Source organism: Coptis chinensis, chromosome 5 (assembly GCF_015680905.1).
Source record: "Coptis chinensis isolate HL-2020 chromosome 5, ASM1568090v1, whole genome shotgun sequence".
In the NCBI taxonomy this organism is placed as follows: Eukaryota; Viridiplantae; Streptophyta; class Magnoliopsida; order Ranunculales; family Ranunculaceae; genus Coptis; species Coptis chinensis.
This window is the reverse complement of record NC_141460.1, coordinates 82,234,523-82,262,514: the sequence shown is the minus strand read 5'-3', so window position 1 is coordinate 82,262,514 and position 27,992 is coordinate 82,234,523. Positions and strand designations below refer to the sequence as shown.

Sequence of the window (27,992 nt, the reverse complement as noted above, 5' to 3'; positions counted from 1 at the left end):
TGAATCCAAATTCTTTCTGAACCAGGAAATCTATCTTATAAATTAATATGCAACGAATGCAAAACACTAGCTCTCAAGAATTCGACAAAAGATCAAGATGGACGAAAGTATGAGATTTACTGTAGGGGTTAGGTTTGTTCCCACTGAGAAAGATTTGATATACCATCTTCAACTTAAGGTGGACCAGCAGGAAACTACTAAAACTTGATGGCGCCTATTCTTGACTTGGATGTGTATATCAATACGAACCATGGAGTCTTCCAAGTAAGTTATACATGTTATCAGAAGTTAATAGAAATCGTCTTTAGCTTATTTTTGAGTTACAGTAAGGCTGAATCTTGTGAATGTGTTATCAGAAAGACAGAACACTGTACAGTATACCCAACAGAAAGAATGATATTAAACACCAAATTGAAAAATAAATTAAAGTATTATTAAAATAACCGCCATCGGTTTTATTCAAGGACCTACTTTGTAAATGCACTGTAAGAAACACCCTTCCAGTTCCAAAAAGGTACAAAACTTCTTAAACACTAAAATGCCAGATCTGTCAAGATAGTATCTCCAATGTTCCACAAATGCTAGATAATGCTCAGAAATATATAAAAGAAAATTGTGATCTATACTTTTATTCGACCACAAAGACGCCAATGTGCTCTTTGGTGGAACAAAGATTTCTCAAATACCCATATGTCATTCACTAGGACCTACATAAAAGGAGAATAGAACAGTAAATACATGAGAACACATGTTGCAAACAAAACAACCAGGACAGTGAAGATCTATATATAGGAAGGAATACTAATTTGATACCAATTAAAGCAATTTTATCATTCTTCCAATATACCTCTTTCTCTTTATCTCCAGCGACAAGGGCACCTTTTGAATTGTACGCAGCAAATTTCTGCACGAACACACGAATAAGAAAAAAAAACAAAAACCAAAATAAAATCGGCATTAATGAAAGGAATGTAAAAGAACTTTTGGGCATAAAAGTATGACTCAATTAAAAGGCGCCAAAAATGCACTTCACTTTTAGCTTCTAAGTGTTAGCAATAGTCCTGCTATTACATATTATGTTGGGGATAAGGGCACTTATAAAGTTTTGCCACTGAGCACCACCGCCCTAAGGCTAACCGCCCAATTCCTTTGAAAGTGTTATACACGACGATATGTACATGAACAAATAACTAAAGAAGAAGTGAAGTATAACCATCTGACACATGATGTCAGACGTAGATTACAAGGTGAAATTCTGCTCCATGTGGACTAACAATGATGACTTGCAATGGAAGAAAACTAGAAAGGAAACCAAGTGCAGTTTTGTACCTGCTTTGTAATGAATTCGAGTGTGAGCTGTACAAATGCTTTACTGAGGTCATTTTTATCAACGCCAATCTGATAAGAAAAACATATAACGTGTTAAACCGTGATAATGGCAACATAGTCCCAATGCCACACAGTTTTTCAACAGAGTCCCATATTATGTTTTGGGGATAAGGGCCAGATTTTTATGTACATCAAGAGGAAGCACGAGGATAGAACATAGGTGGAACAGACCTAGAAGCGCTGTGGATTAGTCTAAACATGTACCCTCAGTGGAAACAAGCTGGACATAACACAAGTGGACACACATCGTGCTACGTGGAGAGATTTGAACCCATTACCTATTATAGCTTTGATACCAAAACAAATCATCACTTGCTGTCAAATCTCAAGCCTGTAGAGTGTGGGACTCTTTTGAATGTCAAGAAGAGACCCAAAACTAGAACATAGGTGGGACATACGCATACCTAGAATTGGGTGGATTAATCTCAACAGTTTTAAATCAAAAAATTTTGTAAACTACCTCATCAGCCATCAGCACCCAACTCCAACATGTATTTGAACAACCATAAATATGGGCAGAATCTATAGCAGAAACTGGGAGACAAGCTTCCCAGCCATCACACACACAATCATATATATATATATATATATATATAAGCAGTGTCAAGTAAAAGCAAAAACAATTGATAGTTACCATCCGAGCTCTCAGAGTACGTATTTTAACACTTGGCTCCACCAATTCCCAGTAAATACTGCTCCACATAGACTCCCTGTACTTAATCTCATTCTTGAGCGCCTGAAAGTTAAATTAAACAAATAAAAGATAAATTCGGAAATGGCAAGAAAATTAAGAATTATAGGCACAAGATATGGATGCAAATATGCAATGCTGAAAACTGGTAAAAGAATTACACAAAAGTATACTGAAATATGTAAGAACACTAACCACAAGAAAAAGCAGTAACTTACAGAGTACATCTGCTCCGTAACTACTTTTCTTAATGCTTTTTTGTCGCCATTTGCCATTAGAATATTTATCTGATGCGGATAAAAATGTTATGTCATTATTCAGAATCAACAAGTAATGTGGAAAATATCAAACCAAATCATGAAAGATTCAAGGGAAATGGAAACAACCTAAAGCTAGAAATTGTCATCTCAACAGGAAAAACTCGTCTGATGGCCATACACTCGTAGTGTATAAGACTTATCTATAATACAAAACAGCTCAGTTTTTAAGCAAGTTATAAGGACTTAAGTGGTAGTCCTGATTTCTTTGGGATTTGTGCTAAAATACTTTGAGAGTCTTATTTAGTATATACTACTAAAAACAGGTTAAACCAAAGCAATCCTTCCGGATTGAAACACTTCCTACCCAAAAAGAAAAGCTAAACCCAACAAAAAAGGCTTTTACGAGTAAACATTTTATTTCCTTCTCTAAAAATTCGACTACTTACAAAGAAATTTGATTCGATCGGTTTCTTACGAAAAGAAAAAACCATCTCTTCAGGTGCACTATGTTTTTTTTTCTTTAGTTTGTTTGGAATTTTTTTATCTTTTTTGATAGGCTAGGTTTCCTCATTCAAGAACCTCAAGTTTGATTCAAGTTTGAAGTTGTTATATTAGATTGCCAAGGAGAAAACAATTTTGGCATAATCTAACGGTGAAGTACATAAGATTAACAATTGCTTCTAGCGAACTCTTCAATCTTCATTCATCAAAGGTAGTCAATATTTTTTTCTGAAATCACCTCATTCAATGAAGTGGGTCTTGAGTTCCATATATTCATCCATTTATCTTCAATAGTCATGTCCCCTCTCCCACTTAAAAGCTAAGAACCTTATTAAGAACATACACACTATTAAAAACTAATGGCGTAGTCTCAAAACTCAACGATAGCCAAAAGTATTTGATCGCCCTCAAAACTCGAGGATGGTATAATGACTTAGGTAATGGAGTTACGAGAGTATGTTGCTTCTCCTACAAAGTTCAACCAGTGAAGTAATCAACCAATGGTATATCCCTCTCCCTCAAAACAGGAGTTTTTTTATAATTTAATTTATTATTTCATTGTTAAATATGTCGACTTGTTTGTATTCTCTAATCTCTACCTTTTCCTTTATATTATAATTTAATTTAATTTAACTTTCTCTTTTAAATCATGGAAATATGTGATGGATAATAGAATAATTGCTTCATATATTTAGGAAGCCATAAGCTATGAAGTTGGGATTTGTGAGAGCCCATGTTAAGTCAGCCTACCAGGTACCAAAACAATCAAACAAGAACAAAATCAATAACTAATTAAAAAATCAAAATAATACATGCATAATAACACATTCCCAGTCACACACTCACACTACACCCACCACAATAATACCTTGCCAACCAGTCAGCAAGATCTAATAGATTCTAAGACAATTAAACTAACCACAATTACTAAGTCCACTAATGTCATCCACAATTTTTTTCAAAGCCAGTTAACAGGCACACCCAACTAAGCTCCAAGACAATTAAACTACAAACAAAACTATACCTTAAATATCAAATAAATACATCCACAATCGACCATATGGAAGTAAGGCATTTATACAATTGGGAAGCCAGGAGCTAAGTTAGTATTTGTGAGTGCAAGTTAAGTCTATGCTTTGGTCATTTAAATAAGTCAAAATCGAGTTTAGTTAGAAAAAATATCCCACAAATGTTTCTAAGGAATTTGTGGATGTTTAGAGGTGTCTTTGAGGCAAGAGTGGCGTAGCCACAGGTTATAGCTAGTTTAATATAAATGATGTCCCAATTCATAATAAAACGGCTAAAAATCTCCTTGTTATGATCAATCATAAGTAGTAGTAGCAATTTGTTTGAGAATACTAATGCAGAAGTTACATACTTTGGAGCAATAGTAGCAATATTGCATAAATCCAGTAAAAGGTATTGCAGGAAATCAAACCCATGCCTGGATATTCATTCCATTCTAAGTTGGATGCCAAATCCCAAAAAATATAAAGTAAGCATTAAATAGATTAAATATTGAAGTGTGTGTGTGTATAACAAAGGATTACCTCTGTGTATAATATTACGGCCTCCTTATAAAACTTCTTTTTCGAGTAACCAGACTTTCTTAATCTATTAATTGCATATGCACTCTTGAGCTGCAAAGATGGAAACAGACCAAAATTATCATTATGAATGTCTTTTTAAATGACACAATTAAGAAAGAGAATGAACCTATGCTGAAGGAACGTAATTATAGACACGACCCATAAACTGTTAAGTGTATTACAACATAAAATGGTCAAACAACTCATGATGTTATCACGGAAATCGTTTACAAAGTCGCATGGGAATATAATGTAAGAAACTTGCTTACGCTAGTTACTTGTTAGGTTTAGATCCTTACGCAAGTTATGTGTTTTGTTTAGACCCTTCATCCTTCTCCTGTTATTTTTAACCTTTTCAAATATAAGTAGTTAAATTCTCCTAGTCCAGACTCCAGAGACACTGAGCCATTTGCACAAGCACCCAACTGCTATTTTCTTAATCATACTCCTAATGGTACAAAATTTAGCAAAACCAACAATCTGAAGTATGAAATTAAAGCTTAAGCAATAAGCAATACCTCTAACATCATATCCTCTTTTGTTCTTCTCCAACCACTTCTGGTAAACCATCTATGCATAAATGATTAGAAGTCAATATTCTATGCAACAAAAGTACCGCTCTTCAAATTGGGTTGTGAGAGCACTACTACCAACTGTAAATGCAAATCGATCAAGCTAATCAGTTTAAAACAACAAGAGAGAAAGACACATCCATGCATAGGCTTTTGTGATGTTAACACCCCAATCTGTTTTTTCCTTTAAGCTGTTTTGGGGTAAAATAGAAACAACCAACTAAACATGAGGTACTATACATCATGTACAGCCAAAAGTCCTTGGACAACACAACAGTAGCTGCTCTTAAAGTGTTTGTAAGACAACAATTAACATAGGAAATACATATGTAATATTCTCTTCCTTTCATGAGTTAAAAATAGGACAACTTGGAAATGTAGCATAGACTTGAGGGTAATTTCCCTTTGATTTTTATCATATGACCTAGACCTCTTTTCACATATATCATTATTTTTAATATTTAAAGTGCATTACCCTGAAAACAATTTGAAAATTCCATCAAGTTAAACAGAGACTAAAGATCAAAAAGTTTTTTTTTTTTTTTTTTTTTTTGCTAAAGATCAAAATGTAAGCAGGTAATAATTCTTACAAACAAATATACCAATAAATTGAGGGACACTTGTGGTGTTATTTTTGCAACTTTATACTTTGAAAATAACAAGTTAATAGCCAATCCACAGATATGATTGCAAATTTATTTGATAAAATACAAGAGGATCATATAGAGACATGATCCTCCTAATCAAATTCATTGTTTCCGATCCTTATCCCTCTTGGATCAAATGCTAAATAGTACTGATTAAAACTAACACACATGCACGCACAATCGCACATTCACACACACAAATAGAGATAGAGTTAACGACAGTAATCAGCTAAAATAAAATTTCAGAAAGTAACCAACCTTTGCAGAAACGAAATTGGTTCACGGGTGCATATGGCTCATAGACAATTCCAGGACTCAACATAGAGACTTGCACAGCCCCCTACAAACAATAGTACACCTAATATATCACCAATTGTGCATCTTTTGCCAGAATAAAGGGTAAATGGATGTCGATTAGGTTGCAAACAGCCAAACATATCATATTAGTTTAGTTAGAAAGTTGTCAAGAAAATATTAAGCAAGCAATCACACTTCCAAAATTTATCACGAATTTGTCAACTCCATATTTTGAAAAGAATCATTCACACACATATATGTAGAGAGCAAATTTGTAGACAGGCTTGTCCACAAACAGCAGCCTCTAATTGGTTCAAACCATTTTCGGGCACATAAACAGTTTTTTCGGACAGAATAAACAGTTTTCTCGGGCACCAACTCCACCAATCAGCACTTGCTGTCTTGTGGACAGCAAATAGTAGCCTGTCCACAAAGTTATTCTGATATATGTATGTATACAGTTTCAAAAACCCATATCTATCCCAATTTATAGACAGAAAAATATGAAAAGTTGTACTGACTAAACTTGAAATAATGAATTAACAATGAAACTATCTCTAGATATGTCTTTAGCGAATTCAATTGGTTTATGCTTTTAATGAAAATTTCTATACCAAGACAGGCATTTTTTTATTGTACCACCTCTCAATACAAGTGTAGAAGTTACTGCTTGGTTAGTGGGAGTTGAATGAGCAGTCTCACTGCTTGGCTGCTTGCTCCGGGAGATTATCACATCCCCATTTTTTTTCGTTACTGCTAAGCAGAAATGCAAACATCTAGCTTTCATCTTTTTCAGCTAGCCATCAAATAAGATTGCCCATAAGAAGGCCTGATGATATTACTTTCGTAGCAACAAGCCAACAACGCTCATTCACTACTGAGATAAATTGCCTCACACAACCATGATTTGGCTACTGTTGCATGGTTTCTATTCTGCTGCTTCCTCTCTTTGACATAAAAATATGCCACCAACATTTCTCTTTGACAGAAACACTAGTCTACTAGTATTCTCCAATTTTGACACTATCATAGTTACACCTATGTCCCATTTCGAACACAGCTCAGTTTCAATCAAGCTAAGGAGGTGTGACAATAAGTACTATTTAACCAACTTTCGTTTGAAATTTGACACTAACGGAATAGATATGAAACTTGAAACTCTAATGACCTCCGATACCTCAAACAGTAAATAATACATAAGGTGATTACCATTTGATCCTTTTATTTGCTACCTAATGAATGACTACATCAGCGGCTATTCAATAATGTACAAATCCAAAGTGAAATATGCATACCATTTGTCGTGTTTGAGCAGGAGCTTTCACTTGCGTAGACATAGCCCTCACCTCATTCAATAATAACGGTAACTCAGTCACCTATAAATAATGATATATACACTTATCCATCACATACGATCAATCCAAAGAAACAAAAAACACGAATCGTTTTGCATACTCTCGTTAGTTATGAAGTTACCTTAGTGGAACAAAGTGGCATCGCTCTTCCTTGATTCCACATATATTTACCATGCCCATTATATGACGACACATTCGAAAAACTCCGGCAGAAATACTCTGGTACAGATACTAATTAAATAACAAAAAAAAAATTAAAAAAAAATGTGAAAAAAAAATGGAAAACAGATTACCCTTGGCATTTAAATGGGCATAGCTAGTTGAATTCCCAAGCCTAAAAATATTGAAAAAATAAATCAGCTGATAACTAAAGTGGAAACAAGAATGAAAATAAATGAAAATAAAATGAAATTTGTTCCTAAGCATTTGTGATCTTTGGAAAGACATGTTTGCATTCAGTTTTATCTGTCTAAATAAAGTTTTGACAAATTCTTGAATTAGTGAAAAACATTTTTTTGAAAAAATAAATGATTCCTAAAACATTTTTGGTGAAACTTTTATGATAATTAGAAAGACATGTTTGCATTCAGTTTTATCTGTCTAAATAAAGTTGAACTTGAAAGCTTTGATGAAAATAGGATTGGGCTCTTTTTTTGAGAAGAAGTAAAAGGTTTTAAGTTGAAATGAGAAGTGAGATGTAAAGGTGGAGGGTTTATTGAGGAATTATTTGGTGCATGCAGATGTAATGTAGAGTCACACGCCTTCTGGGCCCACTGTCATACGGCCCGAATACGAACCCATTACTTGTGTGTGTGGACTTGCAAGGCCCAAACAAACAGATTCAAAAATTTCACCGTGTATCGTGAAATCTAGATGACCGTGGTCAAACTGGCACGTTGGATTATAATGAACAATCTTGACATCTGAACTATTTTTATTATGGCTCTAAATTTTTGGTTTTTCTAAACCCAAATTATTTTTTTGATTACATATTTTCACCTAACTATTTTTATTATTTACTCTAATCTTGGATTGAATTTTTGAAAATCCAAATATAATTTTTTGGACATTTTTTCAAAAAGAAAAAACAATTTTATTCAAAAAACAGTTTTCAAAAAACATTTTGGTTCATGACCTTAAAGGCTGTTTTATTGTTTTACTCTGGAAATTTGGGACTGAGTGAAATGAAAAGTCTTTGTTGAATAATCAAAAGTAGCATATTTTTTAACAGGGGCTTATCCAAGCTTTTGGGACAAAAGTATGAAAAACCCCATTTTTTTCACTAATAAACAAAATATACTAAACATTAAGTAATTAACACCCTGATATATTCAATGTTTCAATATATATCTGTAAATATCGGAATATTGTAAGCCACACAAGAGTTGACACTTTCCAGCCAATTTCGTACCATTTTCCTTTCACTACACTCCAAAAGTCAATTTCTAGACCCCATATAAAAACACCTCTCTCTCTCTCTCTTCATCTTTTTCTCATTCCTCATTTCCATTGAAGAAGAAGAAGAAGAAGAAGAAGATGTACGGATTCACAAGTGTAAGCAAAGGTGACTTAGAAGAAGGAACACTATACCCTGGTTTAAGCTATGGTGAAAACGAGCTTCGTTGGGGCTTTATTAGAAAAGTTTACGGCATTTTATCCGCTCAGATTCTTCTCACCACTCTTGTTTCTTCCCTCACTGTTCTCTACACTCCTCTTAACAATCTCCTTCAAGGCAGTTCTGGCCTTTTGTTTCTCTTCGCCATCTTACCTTTGATCTGTAAGTTTTATTTTTCGGTTTGAATCTGATTTTGGGTATGTTTTATATAATTTATTTATTGATTTGATTGATGGTTCAATATTGATTTGTTTGTTGTTGGTTGATTGATGCCTTTCATGTATTACAACATTGCTCTTGTCTTTGTTTTTATTAGCTTGTTCAACACAATTGACTTGGAAAATGGAAACTTTAAATTGTATAAATGTATTAGCGGACTTTGAGATTGATATAATTTATAATACGGTGGGTTTCATAACAGCGTTGCCTTGTTCCATTGTTTGGGATCTGAAGGAAGACTCATCTTAATAGTTTTCAGATTTTCGAAGGACTTGATACTAGTGATTTTCTTACGAAATGTTGCATCTTTGGACTATATGTGATGTAGAATTTAGAGGGGGGTTACATTCCAAACATTGTGTGTTCTTGGCAGTTACTTAGAATTAAAAGGTGAGGAAGCTTTCAAACGGATTGTTGAGTCTGTCAATATCTTGCTCACTAGGGGTTATAGTTTGCAAAGTCCTGCCAATATTTATCCGGACTGAGATTACCGATTTGTGAAAAAATGATATAAAAGTGATAATGAATTGGGGTCATTATGAAAGGCGATGTACTTTTGGAACTGGAAAGATTCCATGGTTGTGCCACACGTGTAATTCACAAATTTTCTGCTCCCTCATTAAGTGTTTACTTTCGTGTTCTTTGTTCAGAAGTAATGGACAAAGAAGTGGTAAATGATCTGTTAGGATTTGTTCTGGGGTTGGGATTTCTTCTTTTACAATATCTGTAGGTGACTGAGATCAACTTTAGGAAATGAGTAAAGATAATCAAGCATTCTAGGATTTAGTGATTTACGGGGTACCTTGTTTATATAATCAAGCATCATATTATTTATGATGCTTATTGTTATATGTATATTTTATGTTTGCCTGTTGACAAATATCATCTTAACGTGTTTTTGTAAGCTTTAGTACTTATTTTTTGGACTTGGCTGATGCTGCATATGATTGACAACTTTAAACTTTTTGCAGTAATATGGCCATTGTCTATATATCATCAAAAGCATCCAGTGAACTTCATCTTACTTGGACTCTTCACAACATGCCTGAGTGTCACTGTTGGTGTTACATGTGCAAATACAGATGGTTAACTTCTGTTCTTTTCTTTGGCCTTTTCATGTGCGCCAGTTGATTGTGTATATTCTTATTGTACTCAATAGGCTAATTTTTTGTTTTTCCCTAGTCTGAAATTTGCAGTGTTCCTTTTGTAGGAAAAATTGTGCTAGAAGCATTGATCCTAACATCAGCTGTGGTTGCTAGTCTGACTGGTTACACTTTCTGGGCCTCAAAGAAAGGAAAGGACTTCAGCTATCTCGGACCTATTTTGTTCACCAGCCTCATTGTGCTTATTGTTGCTAGTTTTATCCAGGTCAATTTTTGTCTTTCACTTTAGCCTTTTTGTTATTGATACTTACAGACATACAAATATGTCTTCATTCCTTTTTCACAATAGATTCCTGGTGCACACAGCATAAAACAAAGAAGCATAACATATTTTTCTGGCATAGCATGTTCTCTGTCGTCACATTTGCATTCTACCTAGTTATTTACAAAAATGTTATTTTTTCTGACCTGTCTTTTGTTTCTTAATTATGAAACAGATGTTCTTCCCACTTGGCCCCACATCAGTTGCCATCTTTGGTGGACTTGGCGCCATGGTTTTCTCAGCCTACCTCGTTTACGACACAGACAACATGATAAAGCGCTACACATATGATGAGTACATATGGGCATCTGTTGCTCTCTATCTGGACATACTCAACTTGTTTCTCACCATCTTGCGGGTGTTGAGGGGAATGCAGTCTGATGGGTAGATAGTAAAGCTGACAAATGAACTCCTGCTTGGCAAGAGACTAGTATCATATCTTCTGATGTTTTTGAAGTCAAACAGTGTTAATTTCCCCATGCCCTGATTACAGAATCAATTTTATATCCTTGTATATTTGAATCTGATATTGCAAGAAATTTGTCCAGGATGAATTTTATATACTTGTTATATCTTGAAATGCGTTTCAAAAGCCTTGAAATTATTGAGTTGGTGTAACCTAACTATATACTGTTTATCCCTTCTGCACCCAAGATGCAGCTCTGGTGGTTTGGGCCATACCAACCCTGATTTTACGCATAACCAGTTATTTGAAGCACCAGGGGCCTCCTGGTTAGGACTTTTAGGAGATGCTAGCTTGACTAGTGGGGGTTGCTTTGCCCTTTGGACTATCGGTTGGTTCTAGCACCCCGCTGCCCAGTATTGTTCCCCTCCCGGCTTCCCAACTAAAACCCAATTCACCGTTTCATGGCCACATGATCACCACAACAACCTGCATGACCTCTTCTCATTTAGATAGATACGTTCCTCTTTATTTTCTTTGTTTTTCTTCTCGTTCAATTCTGCATTTATACGATAGATAATCTAACGCGTGTTCACGAAAAGACAAATATTAGAGCTAGACTTCGTTGCAAAGTAAAAGTCTCTTTAAAGTTAGACTTGGTGGCAAGTTGGTAAACTATAAAAATCTCTCTGGTTGTTTTACTTTTGAATCACGCCAACCCATACAAACCATTTGCAGGAGGAGAAGCTAAAGAAAGAAAGAAAGAGATGTACAACACATACTCGAGTGTGAAAGTAGATTTAGAAGCAGGAGGAACAACACTTTTTCCTGGTTTGAGTCATGCTGAAAACGACCTACGTTGGGGTTTCATTAGAAAGGTTTATGCCATTCTTTCTGCTCAGATTCTTCTCACCACCCTCGTTTCTGCCATCACTGTTCTCTACACTCCTCTCAACCATCTTCTCTTTGGCACTTCTTGGCTCCTGCTTCTCTTCATCATCTTGCCCTTGATATGTAAGTCTCTTGTTTATTCATTATCTTTTATGGCATGGCCTAATTTTCACTTTATTTGCTGTTAATTTATTGATGGGTATGTTGGTTTTTGTTTGATTACTTGGTATTTGAGGTTGTTTGTTGATTTGATGAGAATATTTGCTGTTTTGCTTGTTCTTGTAGTCTAATTAAGTAATTTTATGTTGCTTTGTTTGTTTAAAAGAAGGAAGTTGGATTGAATCTACCTAGGGGAATGCTTTGTATTGAATTTAGGAAAGAACTAGCTAATGAAATTGTTCTTTGCATTTTCTTTGTCGATCAGATTCCAGTTTTTGCGAGTATGTTCTAGATTTCAAATTCCATATTTGAAATTAAAGATTTACCCAAGGAAAAATTTAGAGCTTATAGATTGCAGGTCGTAAAACGCCCACACAGTGCAATAAAACTCACCTTGTGCCTTCTTCGCAAAGTGATATGCCAGATTTTGCATAACTTCACCTTGCACTGACAGCACAATGTTTCCATCCGTTGGTCGCAATTGTCGAAGCACAATGTTCTTCTTTATGAGCAATATACAAGGCTTTAAGAAGAGGGACATCAGAATACAGTCTTCTGTTGGTTTCCAAGCCTTTTTTGCAAGATATTATGCATCATATCATAGCCTTATAGGGGTTTTCTCCTTGCACAATGGAAGTTTCATATCACCTTGAAAATGCCTCTGTGGCTCCTAGGAGGCAGTGACGAATACAAGTTTGCATTTCACATGCTGTATGTTTTGTTTGTTTGCTTCCAAATAGGTGTCTTTTATCCTTTTTAAGTATTTTAGTGCTGATATTTTGCAACTTGGGTATTTGTGGTTTTTGGTTTCAATTCTGTGTTGCATATTACTGATAAACCTCAATTTTTTTGCAGTAATATGGCCATTGACGATATATCATCAGAAGCATCCAGTGAACTTCATATTACTTGGGCTCTTCACTATATGCATGAGTGTCACTATTGGTGTTGTATGTGCAAAAACAGAAGGTTAGTTTCTGTTTTTGCCTCTCGTCTTTTTCATTTGTGCCATTTCATTCTTGTTTCAATTCTGTTTGTTGGTTTACATTTTCCCTTCTCAATAACCTTTATTTTTGGTAGCCTATAGCCTGAACTTGCACTGGTTCTTTTGTAGCAAAAATTGTACTTGAAGCATTAATTCTAACATCAGCTGTGGTTGCTGGTCTGACTGGTTACACTTTCTGGGCTGCGAAGAAAGGAAAGGACTTCAGCTTTCTTGGACCCATCTTGTCTGCTAGCCTCACTGTTCTTATTATTGCTGGATTTATCCAGGTCAGTTTTCTCTTCGATATAGGTCTTCACATATGCGTAGTATATTGCTATTTACACCAACAAATGTACCCCACCTTCATCTGATCTGTTCTGTGCTTTTGTAATGTGAAACAGATATCCTTCCCACTTGGCCCCATATCACTTGCCATCTATAGTGTACTTGGTGCCGTGGTTTTCTCAGCCTACATCGTGTACGACACAGACAACTTGATCAAGCGCCATACGTACGATGAGTATATATTGGCGTCCGTTATGCTCTATCTGGACATTATCAACTTGTTTCTTGAGATATTGCGGTTGTTGAGGTTAATGCAGTCTGGTAACTAGATTGTATAGGTAATACACAAACCCTGAAACACAAGCGAGATTTATCTCTGTTCTTTACATATTTTTTGGATTCTCCGTCAATAGTAGGCCACATTTAAATGGAAACTTCACCTTCCCTGATTATTGAATACAAGTTTTTGGCCCTTTGTTTGCATATTTGAATCCGATTTTCCGAATAGTCCATTCATGAAAGTTACTTATGAACTGAATTTCCAAGCATTGAAATTTTTGAGTAGCATAATGTATCCTAAGTTTTATAAGGATGAACCTGGCAAAATGTGCTATGAATGCACTAATAGTTTGGTTTCTTCCTATGGATTTCTTATAGCCACATTAAGTCCATTTGTGTTATTAGTATGTCCCTGTGAGATTTGTCATACTTGACATCAAAGTGTCCTTGTTAGATTTGACTGTATTAATATCGATATATATATTTCTGTTCAAATAAGCATATCAAGTGAATTTAGTATGTCGAAATTCGTAATGACCAAAGATGTTTGTCAGACCCATCCCCGGGGCTTAGAAGTTGCTATGGTTTCTGCCAGACACAAATCCTGACTCCTGAGTTAACTTCTCAACCTCAGAAACCTATGGACTATGACTCATGTTGTATTGGGCCGCTATTCTGAATTGTGTTCACCTGGGGAAAAGTTCGAATCAATAACTGGGATTCCCGTTGTCAGTGTTAGGCGTCCACAACTAAAGAATGTTCTTTCATACAAAAACAACACAGACACACAGTAATCAATCGTACGAATGTATAAACAATAAAATGCACTTGGTGATGGACGTCGAAATGGTTTATGGTTTTGACCGGTTCAGTTGAACATTTCTCAGTTTGGAATCCTCGTACCCAAGTGTAAACAAAGTACGAGATATGTGAGTACAACAAACTCAATATTTCAACCTGAGCTGCTTGAAACAAAAAACATGACTTCCAATTAGATGGCCCTCTTTGGGGTGCTACTTTTTTCGTCACAATAGGCAGCAGTTGAAACTTGTACCATGGGCCGGGCAGCAGTCATGACTCATGAGTACATGCGACACTACTGGTCAAAGAAGGCTTTCTGATAGACGGGTCAGACGTCAAAACAGCTTAACAGACTAAGAGTCATTCTTGGACAGTCGGACCTTGGAAATCAAATTTTGATTAATCTTCGTCTGGTCAGTTCGTAGGAATATAGTTTTATACACCTTTCTAGTTTTCTTTCTATTACAGGAGAAATTAACTAGGGACCCAATTACCTAATCTTTGTAGGTATGTTTGCCAAATATGAAGAATCAGTGAAGCTTTCAGTTACAAGGACAGTAAGCGCAAGAAATAAGATCTAGCATGTCGGGAATGCTGATTAGAAGTTTCCAAATTCGTAGACTTAAAAATTGAAAAGCTACCTACCAGATGTTTTTCTATGGCGTAATATTCTTAGGCCATTTTCTTAATACACATGTTCATAACTTCCTGTGCCGCTGTGCGCAGTACAATAACAAATTAACAACTATACAATTTACACAGAAGAAAATGACTTTAATATTGTCGAGTGAAAAATTCGTGTATAAATTATTCATACATAAGAATTATTATGTCATAATAAAATCATGTAATGTACTTGTAATGCAGTTGAGTGCAGGTTCAGTTTTGCCCTCAACCTACCAAAAAGAGTGCAGTTCCATGTGGGAACTAAAATTATTAAGTAATATAGTCGTACTGACTACTGACACGTAATTATTGGCTGAATGCCTGAATCATATCTTTAAGGACTTTAGGCATATAACTCCAAAAAAATATTCATATTTTAAATAAATCTATCTTAATTTATTCGTAGTTTTCTGTAATTATATAGCGAAGTCAAGGAAGAATTAAGCAAAAGCAAATGGTAAGTAAACAAGATGATAAACAAGAAGTCAGAACTCCTGAGCTGAAAAATATTGTGTAGGAGACAACTTCAATTTTTTTAACTAATTACTCAGCTCTCATGTTGCTACGCCGCCAATAAAAAATTGAAGATCCGATGCTTTTCTCATCTACCTTGTGTAGTAAGGCTATGTACAACATGCCACTCGCATTAGACGGACAAAGATGCAAATGTTACGACGACCTTGCCCTATCAGTTAGTTTTTTATTAATTTACACAGTTGTTTAAAACGTCTACAATCAGATATAAAACATCTTCTTTAAGGACTGTCTCAGATTCAACTCTTGCAGTGTGACCCTTCACCTTCAGTAGTTTGGTGACTTTGGTCTTGTCTACTTATTTTGGGACGAGTGGCACTACTCTTTTCATTTAACCCCAGTCTTTACACTTTTTTAGTGTAAAAACACCTGTTATACATGCTCTTTAAGTCTTGACTCTTAGCTTGGCCACTTGTTCCAGCAGGGAAAAAGACATGGACATGGAATTGAATTGATTGTTGGACAGAATTTGTTTCTGCTCTAGGTAGGGTTGAAGCCTTGGACTAATCTAGCGTGAACAATGACAACCATTTACTCCATGCCACCAGACAATGACACTTTCATAATAAGATGCCACCGATTATAACGATGGCTCTCTCGTGAGAGATGACGGAACTGAAAATGTTGTATATTCAAATGAACAACATACAATCTCATTATCTTAGTTTACTATACGAATAATTGAGCCAGAGATGTGACGGATATCACAAAGATACTTATAATAATATGCTTGAAATTCATATATACTCCTATTTCAAGGATTCAAGCATCAATATATATATATATATATAGATATCTTTTAAAGGCTTTGGTTTTTTACTTGACACATCTATTTATAGTCGTTTTCAGAACAATCGGAGTAAGAGGTTGGGATCATGTACTGCGGCGCAAAGTCGCCACTACAAGCAGTGGGACTGTGGGGCTAAAAATATGTCTTGGATGTTACATTACAACTTTACGAGTAACAAAGCAACAGTGTATGGATGGTTTTGATTTTCTATGACCTTTTGATTCAATAGCACTGAGTCCAAAAAAGATCTCAACTTCTATTTATAGAAACTGATGTTCAAAGACCAAACCAACTTCTTATGAATCCAATTTCAACTTCTTATGAATCCAAACCAACTTGTCTACATCACTATATCTATCGTAGAAGCAAATGGCAACTTCAACTCAACTTGAATTATATCTTGAAAGTTGCTTAAAGGATTTGAAAAAGGTGTTAGTCAAGATAGGTGTCTTTCTTTTTCAAACCAAGCCCTTTTAACGAAGCAAACATCTTTTTCGTCAACCGAAAAATAATTTATTTAAAGGTGATTATGCAAACCACATGATTATTAAAGCATAATAGTGCTTTCCCATAAACTGTGCAAGTTAGAGATCTACTTTTGATGGTTCAAACTTAGTATTTTTGGGTTTTAGATGGTTCAAAATTAGTTGAAATCAATTAAATCACAAAAAGAGGAGAGCTCACTCTGAATTCTCATTTTAGACCATTGAATGTTGCAAAAAGGAAAAGGACAGGGTGGGTCATTTACTCATTTGTAGTTTTCTACATTGAGCATATTCCATCTTTTCCTTAATCAATCCGAATACCATAACCATACAATAATATATGCCTTAACGTAGAATTTTCCTTAATCGTCTTTATGTTCACAATGTTTTTGTGTGTCCCCAACGGCCCAACTACGAGATTTGAACCTTTGAAGTCGTGTTTAGAGCATCTACGCCTACGTGTAATTTTCTATTATTACTTTTAATCAGATTGTCTACTATGTATAGACTATCCAACTAAAACCAATTAGCGATATACAGAATTACAGAGTGACCTTACAACTTCAAATGTCCAAAGTGAAAGTGAGAGACTGAGAGCTCATTTCAATAGTTTGCCAATTAGCGATATACAGAGTGACCTTACACCTTCAAATGTCCAAAGTGAAAGTGAGAGACTGAGAGCTCATTTCAATAGTTTTGCCTCTGTCTTTGTATGCCTAATTCAACAAAAATAAATAAATGAGGTTGCGTTTGTTTAGAGACTTCAGGATGGAAAGGAAAGAAAAAGTCAAGTGTGGTCTATTTTTTCCATAAATTTTAGTGTGTTTGTTTACTATGGAAAAATAATTTGTATTTGTCCGGTGGAAACTAAACTAGAAAAAAAAAAGAGTTTTCTGTGGCTAAAGGGAAATAACGTTTAATAAAAAATAGACGCATCAAAAAGAAAAATCTATTACATTCATTTTTTTTTTTTCTATTCCATAATGGACCACTCATGAATTTTCGTTTCTTTTTCTCAAGTGAATGAATAAACAAATGTAGCCTAAATAAAAATATGCTTCGAAAAAAAAATCAACGAGGGAATTAAACATGGCTTATAATAAGATGTTGCTATCTTTATTCTTTATGAAAAGCGCATAATTGTTTTTTGATACTGCTTAATTTGCAAAAGCACCCATCATAATTACCATCAACATCCATGGCAAACAAAGTCTGCTTATTCCAAACTCATGGGAAACTGCAGTACAAATCCAAGATAGATAATTGTTAATGATCTCATAATTATTGTAAAGCTTACAAATCCTCCAAGACCCCGCAAATTTGTCTTGCCATTGTCAATTCCTTCAACATCTGCTTGAGAAATTTATATCATCAGCCTGCTTAAACATTGAGGCAGTGGGGTTCAATTTTCCCACTTGGACAATGGAAATAGTGTCTCAGTTGGAATCGAATCCAGTACTTTATATGAATGGGTATGGGTTTTTGGATGGTTGAAACTCTTTGGATTATTTTTCCCATACGTGTTCCATCACACATTGCTTGCCTTTAGACACCAACCCTTCATGTGCAATCTTGACTTTTGGCCTAAAGAGGCAAATGCGTTGGGAATCATGCTTCTGTATGATAGGGACCTACCTGAGTTCAGCTTGGCTTGCCTTTAGTCACCCACCCTAGTAAGTTTCGCAAATAGGTTTCATGAAAGGGGATTTGGCATATTATCGGAAAAAAAAAGAGGATTTGGCTTTTGTTGAAGGGCCCTTTGTTGAATCAAAAGGCAATTGAAGTTGCTGATTTCTTGATTCCAATATTTTATTTTAGAAACTAGTCTGCTAAAAATGGATTTATTGAAGAATGAAAAAACTATAGAAAATGATTATGGTTGTACATGGACCCTTCCTGTTTTATCATTGTAATTTACCATTAAACAAGTATCGGTATGTATAGAAACTTCAGCAATATCTGGTTCGCCCTTTGGGGAAAATGTGAAATGTTAATGGCAAGTTTAAGTTTTGAACGACAACTGGCCGGTTGGATACTTTGATTCTGATTGTGTTGGTACTTGGATTATTGGATAAACATCTGCACAAAAGATAAATATCGAGGGATTGTTCAACATGTGCTATAGATAAAACTTTTACAGCAATGCAAGTAATGAAATAGCTTCATTTGCACAAAAGAACAAAAGGTTTAGAGGAGTTGCTCACATGTGCTCAAGGAAACTTTTGTAGGAATGCACGTAAGTACGGTAATTGTATGCATTTCCTGTATTGAAAAAATCTCAATAGAGCGGATCGGAAAATTGGTTCTTACATATTTTATAGAAAAAGTATTATTGAGAAATCTCAGTAGCTGAAATTTTGGTCATATTTCTGTATGTATAGTTAAATAGAAATCTGCAAATGAGGTGGAGAAAATAGATGGTTGCAAGTTGCGACTATGCCAAACCTGATTCAGCAAGTCGATGTTTAGAACTTGTAACTTATGTGTAGCACCCGACACTTATTTATGTTGAATTAATGAAATTTAGAAGTTATAAAGATGTTAGTGGTTAAACAAAAACAAGACAAGATCTATACATAGTCAACTTGAGCATTTCCCATTAGATATTTAGATTGAAAGTCTCGTTACATATTTAAATTGTATGGTGTCAAATTAAAATATATAGGAACTATATGTATACATTTCGTACCGAAAAAAAAAATAACTGTATACACTTGACCAAAAATAAAACTAAATAAGCATAGAAATAAATGAAAAATCATCATTTCTATGTTAATCTGAGAATAAATGAAAAGGAAGGACTTTATTGCGTGGGTGACAATACTTAAATGAAAAATCTGAATTGTGTCAATTATGTTAATCCATAATATTTATGCTTCTCTGGTATTGCTAATTATAGAGTAGAGCTAGACAAAATGATTCGTGATCAACATAAACTATGTAGCAATATCAAGAGACATAAAATACATGTAATAGAGTGAACAAACCTTCTCTTAATCTTTACATCAATAAACTCTCAACTCCTTGAGCAAAAGTGAGGTTACACTCTCTGAATCCTAATTCAAATGTATTGTTCTATTAGTTGTGGAAGACGGGAGAGGAAGCCTCGTTGATTTATTCTTCAAAATACTCTGATTCTAGTATGGTGAGCTGTGAATCTGTGATCTTAACAAGGAAACTCTCTTGACAATACACAATCAATTAATCACGCAATAATTATGTGCATTCAAAACTCTCATTAAATAAGAGACTGAAAACAGAAAGAACAAATGAACAATGACAGCCTTGAAGAATTAATACAATAAACACCTTTGTCTAGGCTGTTAATAGGTATTTTACATAAAAAAAAAAACTCATGAGCCCACTTTATTTTATTGAGAGTACCCACTTTAAATTAGGGAATAAGACATCAAATATACATCTTTGGCAAAACACTTAAAACTAATCTTGTTGGGTATGTGCGCATGCCTTGCGACAACTTTGACAGTCTTAAAAGGGAAAGTTGACGAATCCTGAATGGCTGAGTTACAACTACCAAGCTGAGCTGAATTAGAGAGAATGGCAGCCGGCTAACGTTGTCGTCCACTTGTGTCTTTTTTTATGGTGGAGAGTTGGAGTCGGAGAGGGCAATTTCGTCTTTTAGTGTGAAATGCACTTCGGTGGTCACACCAACTACTTTTTGGGTCCCCCTCTCTTTTCTCCACTTCGTCTCTTAGCCAAACGATTGCAGCCGTCTGATGGACCCCACCACCATCATCGCTCCTTGATCATGGTGATTATTTTGATTCATGTATGGAATCTTGTTCTTTTGCCACGTCACGATTACTATATGTCAAACTTGTGGTATGTAGTTACTAAACTACCCTTTAGTTGTATGACTAAGTTTACTACTGCCCTATTTTGCCTCACACGTGTTCCTCGTTCCTCTAGATTTTGGCATAATGGTCCTCTTTAAACGTTGCATTATGATTTATGACCGTGCGATCCAAAAGTTGTGGGTGAGATTGTTTGCTTATGAGGGTACATTAGCAATTGTGACTTGTGAGACAGTGAGACCTACTGTATAGGAGCACGTTGAACTGTTGAAGTTTCCCCATAGCTGAAAAATGCTAGTATACTTGTTCCAAGCAGCAGAACAACTTACTACCAAAAGATGGACAAAAAAGGGAAAAAAAAGATTGCTACGATTTTCAGTGCCACACCTTAAAGTGAGTCCATTGTGATGAAAAAAGAAAAAGGAAATTAGAGGTCGAAAGTGTAGATGACTTGATTCTCATAGATCATTGTCTTTGATCATGAACAAGAAATTATATTTTAGAAATAGAAGATTGAATGTCAGCGTAAAAAGTTCAATGTAACAGCATTCCCAATACAAGTCATTGTGAAGGGAAATTGAGAGTTTTCACCTTTAAATACCAAAAAATCTTTGCCATTAGCAAGAGTAACTAAGTCACTACGAGGGTAGCATTTCCTACTAAGATTTTCACTGAGTTTTGAGTTTCGGACGGAATATTTTATTCTATCTCATGTTTTTTTTTTTTTTTTTTCAATTTTTTTTTTCTGGATTCCGTCTCGCATGTTTTTTCAATTTTTACATTCAAATGGAATCAAATATTTCGTCTGAGATTTAAAGTCACTTCATATTGGGCAATCTTTTATTGTTTTTCACTACAAAGATAGCAAAGAGGAGAAATAGTCCTACGTGGAGGCGAAAAAAAATTGATTTCATTGGGAATGCTCTAATGTATGTAGATGAATTCTTAATACGCACCGTGTGGACGAATATTTCAGTAATGTAGCAGGAAAAAATAGCAGTTTTTGCCACTTAACTAATTAACAATATCATTAAATTGAAAAAATGACATTAAATACGAAAATTATTGATAGGCCTTTTCCATTTGATCCAAGTCCATTTGATCAATTGAGGCGGCATCCAGTATCCTGATATGCTGATAGAGTGAAAGAATCTTCACACCCAAGTCAAAAATTTGAACACGTGAGAAAGAATCAAACCTTTTTTTTCTAAAGGTCAATCCCGTCCTTTCCACACTCCCCCCGTCAAACACATATTCCAATTCCACTCCACGTGTCCATCCCACAAACCCCCACGTAACAAGTAGACCCCATGTGTACGGTCTCTCCAAAAACTCCTTAAAATCACACTCTCACCCAGCAGAAGCACTCCACGCGACCCAACCTCATTTCTCTCTACGTAAAAAAACACAAAACAAAAGCATTTCCGATACGATACGATACGATACAAAACCAGAAGAAAAAAACAGGTTTTTTGTTTCATGTTAATGGCGACAGTGCCAAAGACACAATTCTCAGCAGATCGAGTAGTACCAATGGCAATACCAACACCAATACAGAACGAAGCATTTGCAAAAGATGCAATAATAGCATGGTACAGGGGAGAATTTGCTGCTGCAAATGCAATCATAGATGCATTATGTAATCATTTAACACAGTTGAATTTAAACAATGGGTCATTAGGATCAGAATATGAATCAGTGTTTGCTGCTATTCATAGGAGAAGGTTGAACTGGATACCTGTTCTTCATATGCAGAAGTATTTTTCTATTGCTGATGTTTCTATTGAGTTGAAACGTGTTTCTGGTATGAAGAAGAAGAAAGAAGAAGAAAATGAGGTGGAAGTGAGAGAAGAAGAAGAAGTGAAAGAAGAAGAAGTAGTGAAAGAAGAAGATGGTGTTGTTGTTGGTGATAAAGATGTAGGAGAAAAAGAAGGAGAAGAAGATTCTTTATCATTAGATCCTAAGGTTGTGGAAGAAGAAGAAGAAGGTAAGTTTTCTTGAATCTTTTTTCTTTTACAGTGTAAAAAAATTACTTCTTTAAATTTTTTTTGATGTTTTCAATGCTGGGCTTTGCTTAAAAATGTTTCTTTTCAAGAATTTTGATTCAAAGTTTGTAGCTTTTGATCTTTGAAAATTTTGTTTTGTTCAAGTATCTAGAATCTGCTAATTGTTGATATTGATGGGATGATCGGAAGAATCTCCGATATTTCAGGTTTTCTGATTTACTTTTGATTTTTAAGAAATATAATATTTTATTTGTTTTTTGGAAATAAAATAATATTTTAAGTGGAAGGAAAAAGCTGAAAGTTTTATCTATCCCAAGTGAGTTGTTCGAGGAGTTAGAAAAAGGTTTGGTGGTTGTTGTTTACAGGTATTTTTGGGACTTGTGAATTCGGACTTTCCAATCATAATTAATTTCATAGGGATGTGTGTGTGAGATTATTTAAGGTTAATCAGAGCCGTCAGTTTATAGTCTTTTCAGAATCAGTCTGAGCAATCTGATGTTATTTTGCTGCTGCTAGTTGTATAAATGCTTTGTGTAGTTGTGTTGCTATCAGTTTTTGGATGACTTCTGCTTGGGTTCAGAACTTCAGATAGATATGATTTGTTTATCTCTTTCTGGAATAGTACTGTACTACTTTGAAGCCCAACTGATAGAGCCCATTGGTACATTCACCGACCATGTCGCATTGGGATGTGTATTTAGGTGTGGATGAAGAAGAGAGAGAGAGGGGAGGGGTGATCATTTCCGCACATCAAAGTATTGTCATCTCTATATATATGTGCCATTACTGTGATGCTTGCTTTGGTGTTGTTGGATCCTTACATGGTTGCTGAAACCTCTATGTTTGCAAGATGCCAGTTCTACGTATAGAGCTGACATAACAAACCCCGTTGAGGTTTCAAGTGCACTTTAACAGAGTACCTTGTGATGGTTGATGAAACCTCTGTTCATGCATGTCATGTCAGCCTTACATATTAAGGGTACGAAAAAACACCTTAGAGCACCAAGTTTTGGGGTCTGAATTGTAACAACTTTAGTTAAGATGTAATTAGTTGGACGTTGTGTTAATGTTTTCAAAAAGGTTCTTAAGTATCATAATTGCGTTCGAGGTATTATTGGAAAGACTCGTTTATGGACTGTAGTGTAGTTGAGATTCATAGTGGTCAAGTATGGGAGATTAAATTTGGGATTTATAGTTATGTCCATGATACTTCGAATCGTCTTGATATGTAAGGTCTACGATATTATTAGTTGGCACGATGATCAGATTCCATAACGGTCTAGATATCACCAAAACTTTTAGGGGCTTGTTCTACAACCTCAACTAAGAAATTTAAGCATTGATTAGTTCAATACCTAAGTCACAATCGCCTGTCCAAAAGTGGAACTTAAATCTGACAAAACTGTGACTATAACACAGTAACAGCTTCTCTGCTTGGTCATGGGAAGTATTGATCTAAACTTTAATAGTTAAAATAGATTAAGTTTTATCTGTCGTAGGAAGCAGGGGTGTAGTAGTTGTGTTTGTCACAAAAATCTTCATATCTTCAGCGAGTGATGGAGTACATAGAACAGCTAATTTTTATACTTGTTAAAAAGAAATTGTGTTACGAAGTTTCTAATACTCTGCAGCTGGATTGTATGTATCTTGGCCACGCACAAGCATTAATTTCACCACCGTTCTATTAGATATCCATAAATAACGTCTTACTTTAATTGTGTTATATTAAGCTTTCTTCTCTGTTTTTGATAGGCTTGCAAGAGGTACAGCTCACTGCAGAAAATATTGGCATCTGTTCAAACCATGAAGAATGTGAGATACGTCGCACAAACATCAAGATGACTAAAGGTTTCGTAGCCAAGGAGCCAGTGAAAGGCCATATGGCGAGTTCTATCATTTCATTACTCTAGATAAATCTTTGTATAGTAATGATAAAGAAAATAATGGAAGACATATTTGGCCATTGTTTTTTGTTGACGATTAGTGCAAATGGCAGGTTAATGTTGTGAAAGGTCTGAAACTGTACGAGGACATCTTTACTGAATCAGAGCTCTCCAGGCTTACCGATTATATAAGTGAACTCCGCACAGCTGGTCAAAAAGGAGAACTCTTAGGTGAGGATCCATTAGTAGTTTTTCAGGCCTCCGGTCTATTGTTTGTTATCTTAGTTTAGGTTGACCTCAGTAAATTGAGATGAATAACTTATAAATTTGCTACTTATGTTGATCATGATTCTTATATTCTGTTGTGAATGAATCTAGGTGAGACGTTTACTCTATTCAACCAGCAGTTGAAGGGGAATAAGAGAGAGCTCATTCAGCTGGGCATTCCGATATTTGGACATATTAATGAAGAATCAAAAAGTAAGTCCAGAAGAGTGGATAGACTACATGGAACTGTAATAATGCACTTTGTGTTTACGTGTAACTAAACCTTTATTATCACAGGTAACATTGAACCAATTCCTCCAGTTCTCCAAGCTGTCATTGACCATCTGGTTCAATGGCAACTACTACCTGAAAGTAGAAAACCAAATAGTTGCATTGTTAACTTCTTTGACGAGGTAAATCTCTTGTTCTAAGCTACTTTTCTTGTTTCTTGAAGTGGGTGGCGCTGGAGTTTCCTTTGGTTTTCTCTCTTTCTAATTAAAATTGATTATTTCGTGAACCAAGAACTGAGGACACTTTCTTCTCTCTGCAGGAGGAATACTCGCAACCCTACCTAAAACCACCACATCTAGACCAACCCATCTCAACTCTTGTTCTTTCTGAATCAACAATGGCCTTCGGACGAATTCTCGTTAGTGATAACAATGGGAACTTCAAGGGTCCACTAATGCTTACGCTCAAGGAAGGGTATGCATCCTCTTCCCTCTGTTTTCCTTTCATTAATGAAATCCCTGACATATTTGAGGGATGATGATATTCAAAATTTGATATATTTTGATCCATTAGAACTGCTCACAGATGACAGATGTCTCTCTTGATCTATTTAGTGAGCTTATAGAATTTGAATCGAGAAAGTAGATAAACTTACGAAGGACACTTTTTTCTTCACCTTGTGCCTATGTATCCTTCTTGGTAAAACAAACAGGTATCTATGCCAATAATTTGTGTCTAAATATGGTGATAGATACCTTAAAACAGTATCCTTCTTTATTTTGCATAATTAGCATTACCTGTCCCAGTTATAATTAGTATCTATGCCACTTAATATTCTTTATTGGTAGGAGGAACCTGTTTTTATAATCATTCTTCTTCTTTTTGCTCATTGCAACGATAGACAATAAAGAATATTAAGTATATTTTTTATCAAGAGTTCAATAGCTAATGTACAACTAGAATGAGATGTGAGCTGTGACCTAACTACTGCCATGTCTTTGAGAGGATTAACATGGCACCTTACATGTTACACGTACAAGATGAGCACTTCTAGCACAAAGCACTACAAAGGTGTAAAAACTATAAGGTAAATTCACTATCCATGAACTTTTACATGTTATTCACACGAATCAAGATGGTTTAATTACTTCGATGGCAAGTGTTTTCGGGGATATTAATAACATTCACCTCAGTGGGTGGCCCATTGGTGCCTCAACTACTTGTGGAATATTTGTTTTATCCTATCAGGATAATTGAATTGTTTTTTGTCCAGGGTTCTTTACTCACTTTGTCCTTCTTTTATGAGACTGTAACTGATAATCTTGTTGATGATGTAACATTGATTTGCTGTGCAGGTCACTCCTTGTTATGCGAGGGAATAGTGCTGATATGGCAAGACATGTCATATGTCAATCTCCAAGCAGGAGGGTCACCCTCACTTTCTGCAAGGTTCGACCAGTTGCTAACCAATTTCAACCTTCAACGATCCCTCCCCTGACTAAAGCCATGACACTCTGGCAACCAGGAGTTCCTCAAGCATGTGGAATGCCAAATGGAGTCATTGACGGCTTTGAGCCCATGGAAGTAGTCCCTAAGTGGGGATTGCTCCATTCACCACTGGTCATGTTAGCTCCTGTAAGGCCTATGGTAATGAGCCCCAGGAGGCTTCCCCGTGGTGGTACTGGTGTGTTCTTGCCGTGGACTGTTGGAGCGAAGAAACACATGAAGCATCTCCCTCCTCGTGCCCAGAGAAGCCGCTTTCTTGCATTGCCTCCACCAACCCAAGCACCAATAGTGGAGGCCATTCCTGATTCATCTGTCTGAGTGTGACCATTTCCCTCCTCCACCATAATCTGTGGTAGCCGCAACATTTTGTGTGAATCTTTACCAATCTTAACATCTTTAGATATATAGCATTTGATCAAGTTCTATGAGTTAAAGTTGAGGCCAAAGCTGTTAAATCAAGGATTTGTATAGCTTCTGGGGAGGTTTAGTTTTATACTCAGGGTCTCTCTTATTTACTGGAGACGCATATCAGAGTATCGTTTAAACTTTGGGAGGAGGTTGTTTTGTGGGGAGGTCTAGTCCTTTCATTTTTCTCAGGAAGGTTAGAATTGATTTGCTGTGATTGTAGTTCTGAGGATTTTGTTAGATATATTTTCATCTTGAGCTTGAGGATTTGTGAATTAACCTTTATAGAGGGTGGAATTTTGTAGCATTTTGCATTCTCTGTTAAGTTCTCTTGTAGGAATATGAAGTTATGATTCATATCTTGTTGAGTTAAATCATAGGATTTTGAAGTTATGCTTCATTTATATTGACACGCTCTTTATTGTCTTTGTATCATCATTTCAGTACTTGTCTCCCCGATCTGTTTAATTGTCTAAACAACAATTTTCAACAAGATTGCTTGCAGTTATTCTATATTTCCATTTGCTAGACTAGCAGTGCGAAATTTCGAATGTCCTTCTGTGTGTAACCTTGAGGGTAGCACAACTGGTCCGGTCTTGGGTTTGCTCCCCCAATGTTCACTAGTTCAAATCCCCTCAAGTCCACTGGCCCGTACACCGGTTAGCAAAAAAAAAAGAGTCTGTATTGGGCACTCATCATATTGGATTGGGCAACCTCAAAAAAAAAAAAAAATTACAAATTTGTCATATTACAAGTTTGCCATCAAAGCCCATGCCCAACAACCAATCCAACCGGTCTCGTCATAACGAAACCCTCGGTCGTTTGAGGGTACACTCAAACGGTTTATCCATGTCGTTTGAGTGTACACTCAAGTGGTCTGCGTGTGTCGTTTGAGACAAAACTCTTGGTTTTTAACTAGACGATATGGTGGGTCGTTTGGGCAGTCTCCAGGACAACATAGTAGGGTCGTTTAGGGACTCTCTTGGGCGACATGGCTGGGTCGTTTGGACTTAAAAAATTCGGTTTGTTTATCACGATGTT

At 35.6% G+C, this 27,992-nt stretch overlaps 4 protein-coding genes and 1 long non-coding RNA gene across 7 annotated transcripts; 3 read left to right on the top strand and 2 right to left on the bottom strand.

Annotated features, from left to right (window-relative positions):
- Positions 1 to 411: 411 nt before the first annotated feature.
- On the bottom strand, positions 412 to 7,629 carry LOC147499333 (Mitochondrial inner membrane translocase complex, subunit Tim44-related protein). Its single transcript, XM_086561155.1, is given in 12 exon segments — positions 412 to 707; positions 848 to 904; positions 1,330 to 1,398; positions 2,024 to 2,125; positions 2,299 to 2,367; positions 4,392 to 4,481; positions 4,949 to 5,000; positions 5,908 to 5,935; positions 5,938 to 5,989; positions 7,242 to 7,322; positions 7,423 to 7,532; positions 7,595 to 7,629. Coding segments are annotated over 11 exon segments (729 nt in total). The 5' UTR covers positions 7,465 to 7,532; positions 7,595 to 7,629; the 3' UTR covers positions 412 to 620.
- A 1,149-nt stretch (positions 7,630 to 8,778) lies between these two features.
- LOC147499332 (BI1-like protein) lies at positions 8,779 to 11,164 on the top strand. The gene is given in 5 exon segments (XM_086561154.1): positions 8,779 to 9,078; positions 10,107 to 10,220; positions 10,346 to 10,503; positions 10,736 to 10,817; positions 10,820 to 11,164. Coding segments are annotated over 5 exon segments (627 nt in total). The 5' UTR covers positions 8,779 to 8,837; the 3' UTR covers positions 10,852 to 11,164.
- Positions 11,165 to 11,315: 151 nt separating this feature from the next.
- On the top strand, positions 11,316 to 16,697 carry LOC147499331 (BI1-like protein). Of its 3 annotated transcripts, none has more exons than XM_086561153.1 (5): positions 11,316 to 11,977; positions 12,869 to 12,982; positions 13,128 to 13,285; positions 13,400 to 13,621; positions 16,413 to 16,697. In XM_086561153.1, exons 1-4 carry the CDS (start codon positions 11,731 to 11,733, stop codon positions 13,610 to 13,612), a joined length of 732 nt encoding a protein of 243 aa, XP_086417279.1. In that variant the 5' UTR covers positions 11,316 to 11,730; the 3' UTR covers positions 13,613 to 13,621; positions 16,413 to 16,697. The 3 variants fall into 3 exon arrangements, with proteins under 3 accessions (XP_086417279.1, XP_086417278.1, XP_086417277.1); XM_086561152.1 differs by lacking the exon at positions 16,413 to 16,697 and adding an exon at positions 15,988 to 16,305; XM_086561151.1 differs by lacking the exon at positions 16,413 to 16,697 and having other exon boundaries at positions 13,400 to 13,766.
- Positions 16,698 to 17,727: 1,030 nt separating this feature from the next.
- Positions 17,728 to 20,066, bottom strand: LOC147499330 (uncharacterized). Its single transcript, XR_015194462.1, has 3 exons — positions 19,826 to 20,066; positions 19,043 to 19,100; positions 17,728 to 18,917 (listed from the first exon to the last, which is right to left on the bottom strand). It is a non-coding gene; the product is annotated as an uncharacterized LOC147499330 (long non-coding RNA).
- Positions 20,067 to 22,013: 1,947 nt separating this feature from the next.
- On the top strand, positions 22,014 to 27,310 carry LOC147499329 (oxidoreductase, 2OG-Fe(II) oxygenase family protein). Its single transcript, XM_086561150.1, has 7 exons — positions 22,014 to 22,640; positions 24,412 to 24,542; positions 24,656 to 24,773; positions 24,921 to 25,022; positions 25,107 to 25,222; positions 25,360 to 25,514; positions 26,396 to 27,310. Exons 1-7 carry the CDS (start codon positions 22,133 to 22,135, stop codon positions 26,862 to 26,864), a joined length of 1,599 nt encoding a protein of 532 aa, XP_086417276.1. The 5' UTR covers positions 22,014 to 22,132; the 3' UTR covers positions 26,865 to 27,310.
- Positions 27,311 to 27,992: the final 682 nt, after the last annotated feature.

Coding starts and splice junctions, on each gene's coding strand:
- LOC147499331 (XM_086561153.1), top strand. CDS start 11,731: ATGTACAACACATACTCGAGTGTGAAAGTAGATTTAGAAGCAGGAGGA. Junction 11,978..12,868: donor CATCATCTTGCCCTTGATAT/GTAAGTCTCTTG, acceptor ATTTTTTTGCAG/TAATATGGCCATTGACGATA. Junction 13,286..13,399: donor TTATTGCTGGATTTATCCAG/GTCAGTTTTCTC, acceptor AATGTGAAACAG/ATATCCTTCCCACTTGGCCC.
- LOC147499329 (XM_086561150.1), top strand. CDS start 22,133: ATGTTAATGGCGACAGTGCCAAAGACACAATTCTCAGCAGATCGAGTA. Junction 25,023..25,106: donor TATTAATGAAGAATCAAAAA/GTAAGTCCAGAA, acceptor TTATTATCACAG/GTAACATTGAACCAATTCCT. Junction 25,223..25,359: donor TTGTTAACTTCTTTGACGAG/GTAAATCTCTTG, acceptor TTCTCTCTGCAG/GAGGAATACTCGCAACCCTA.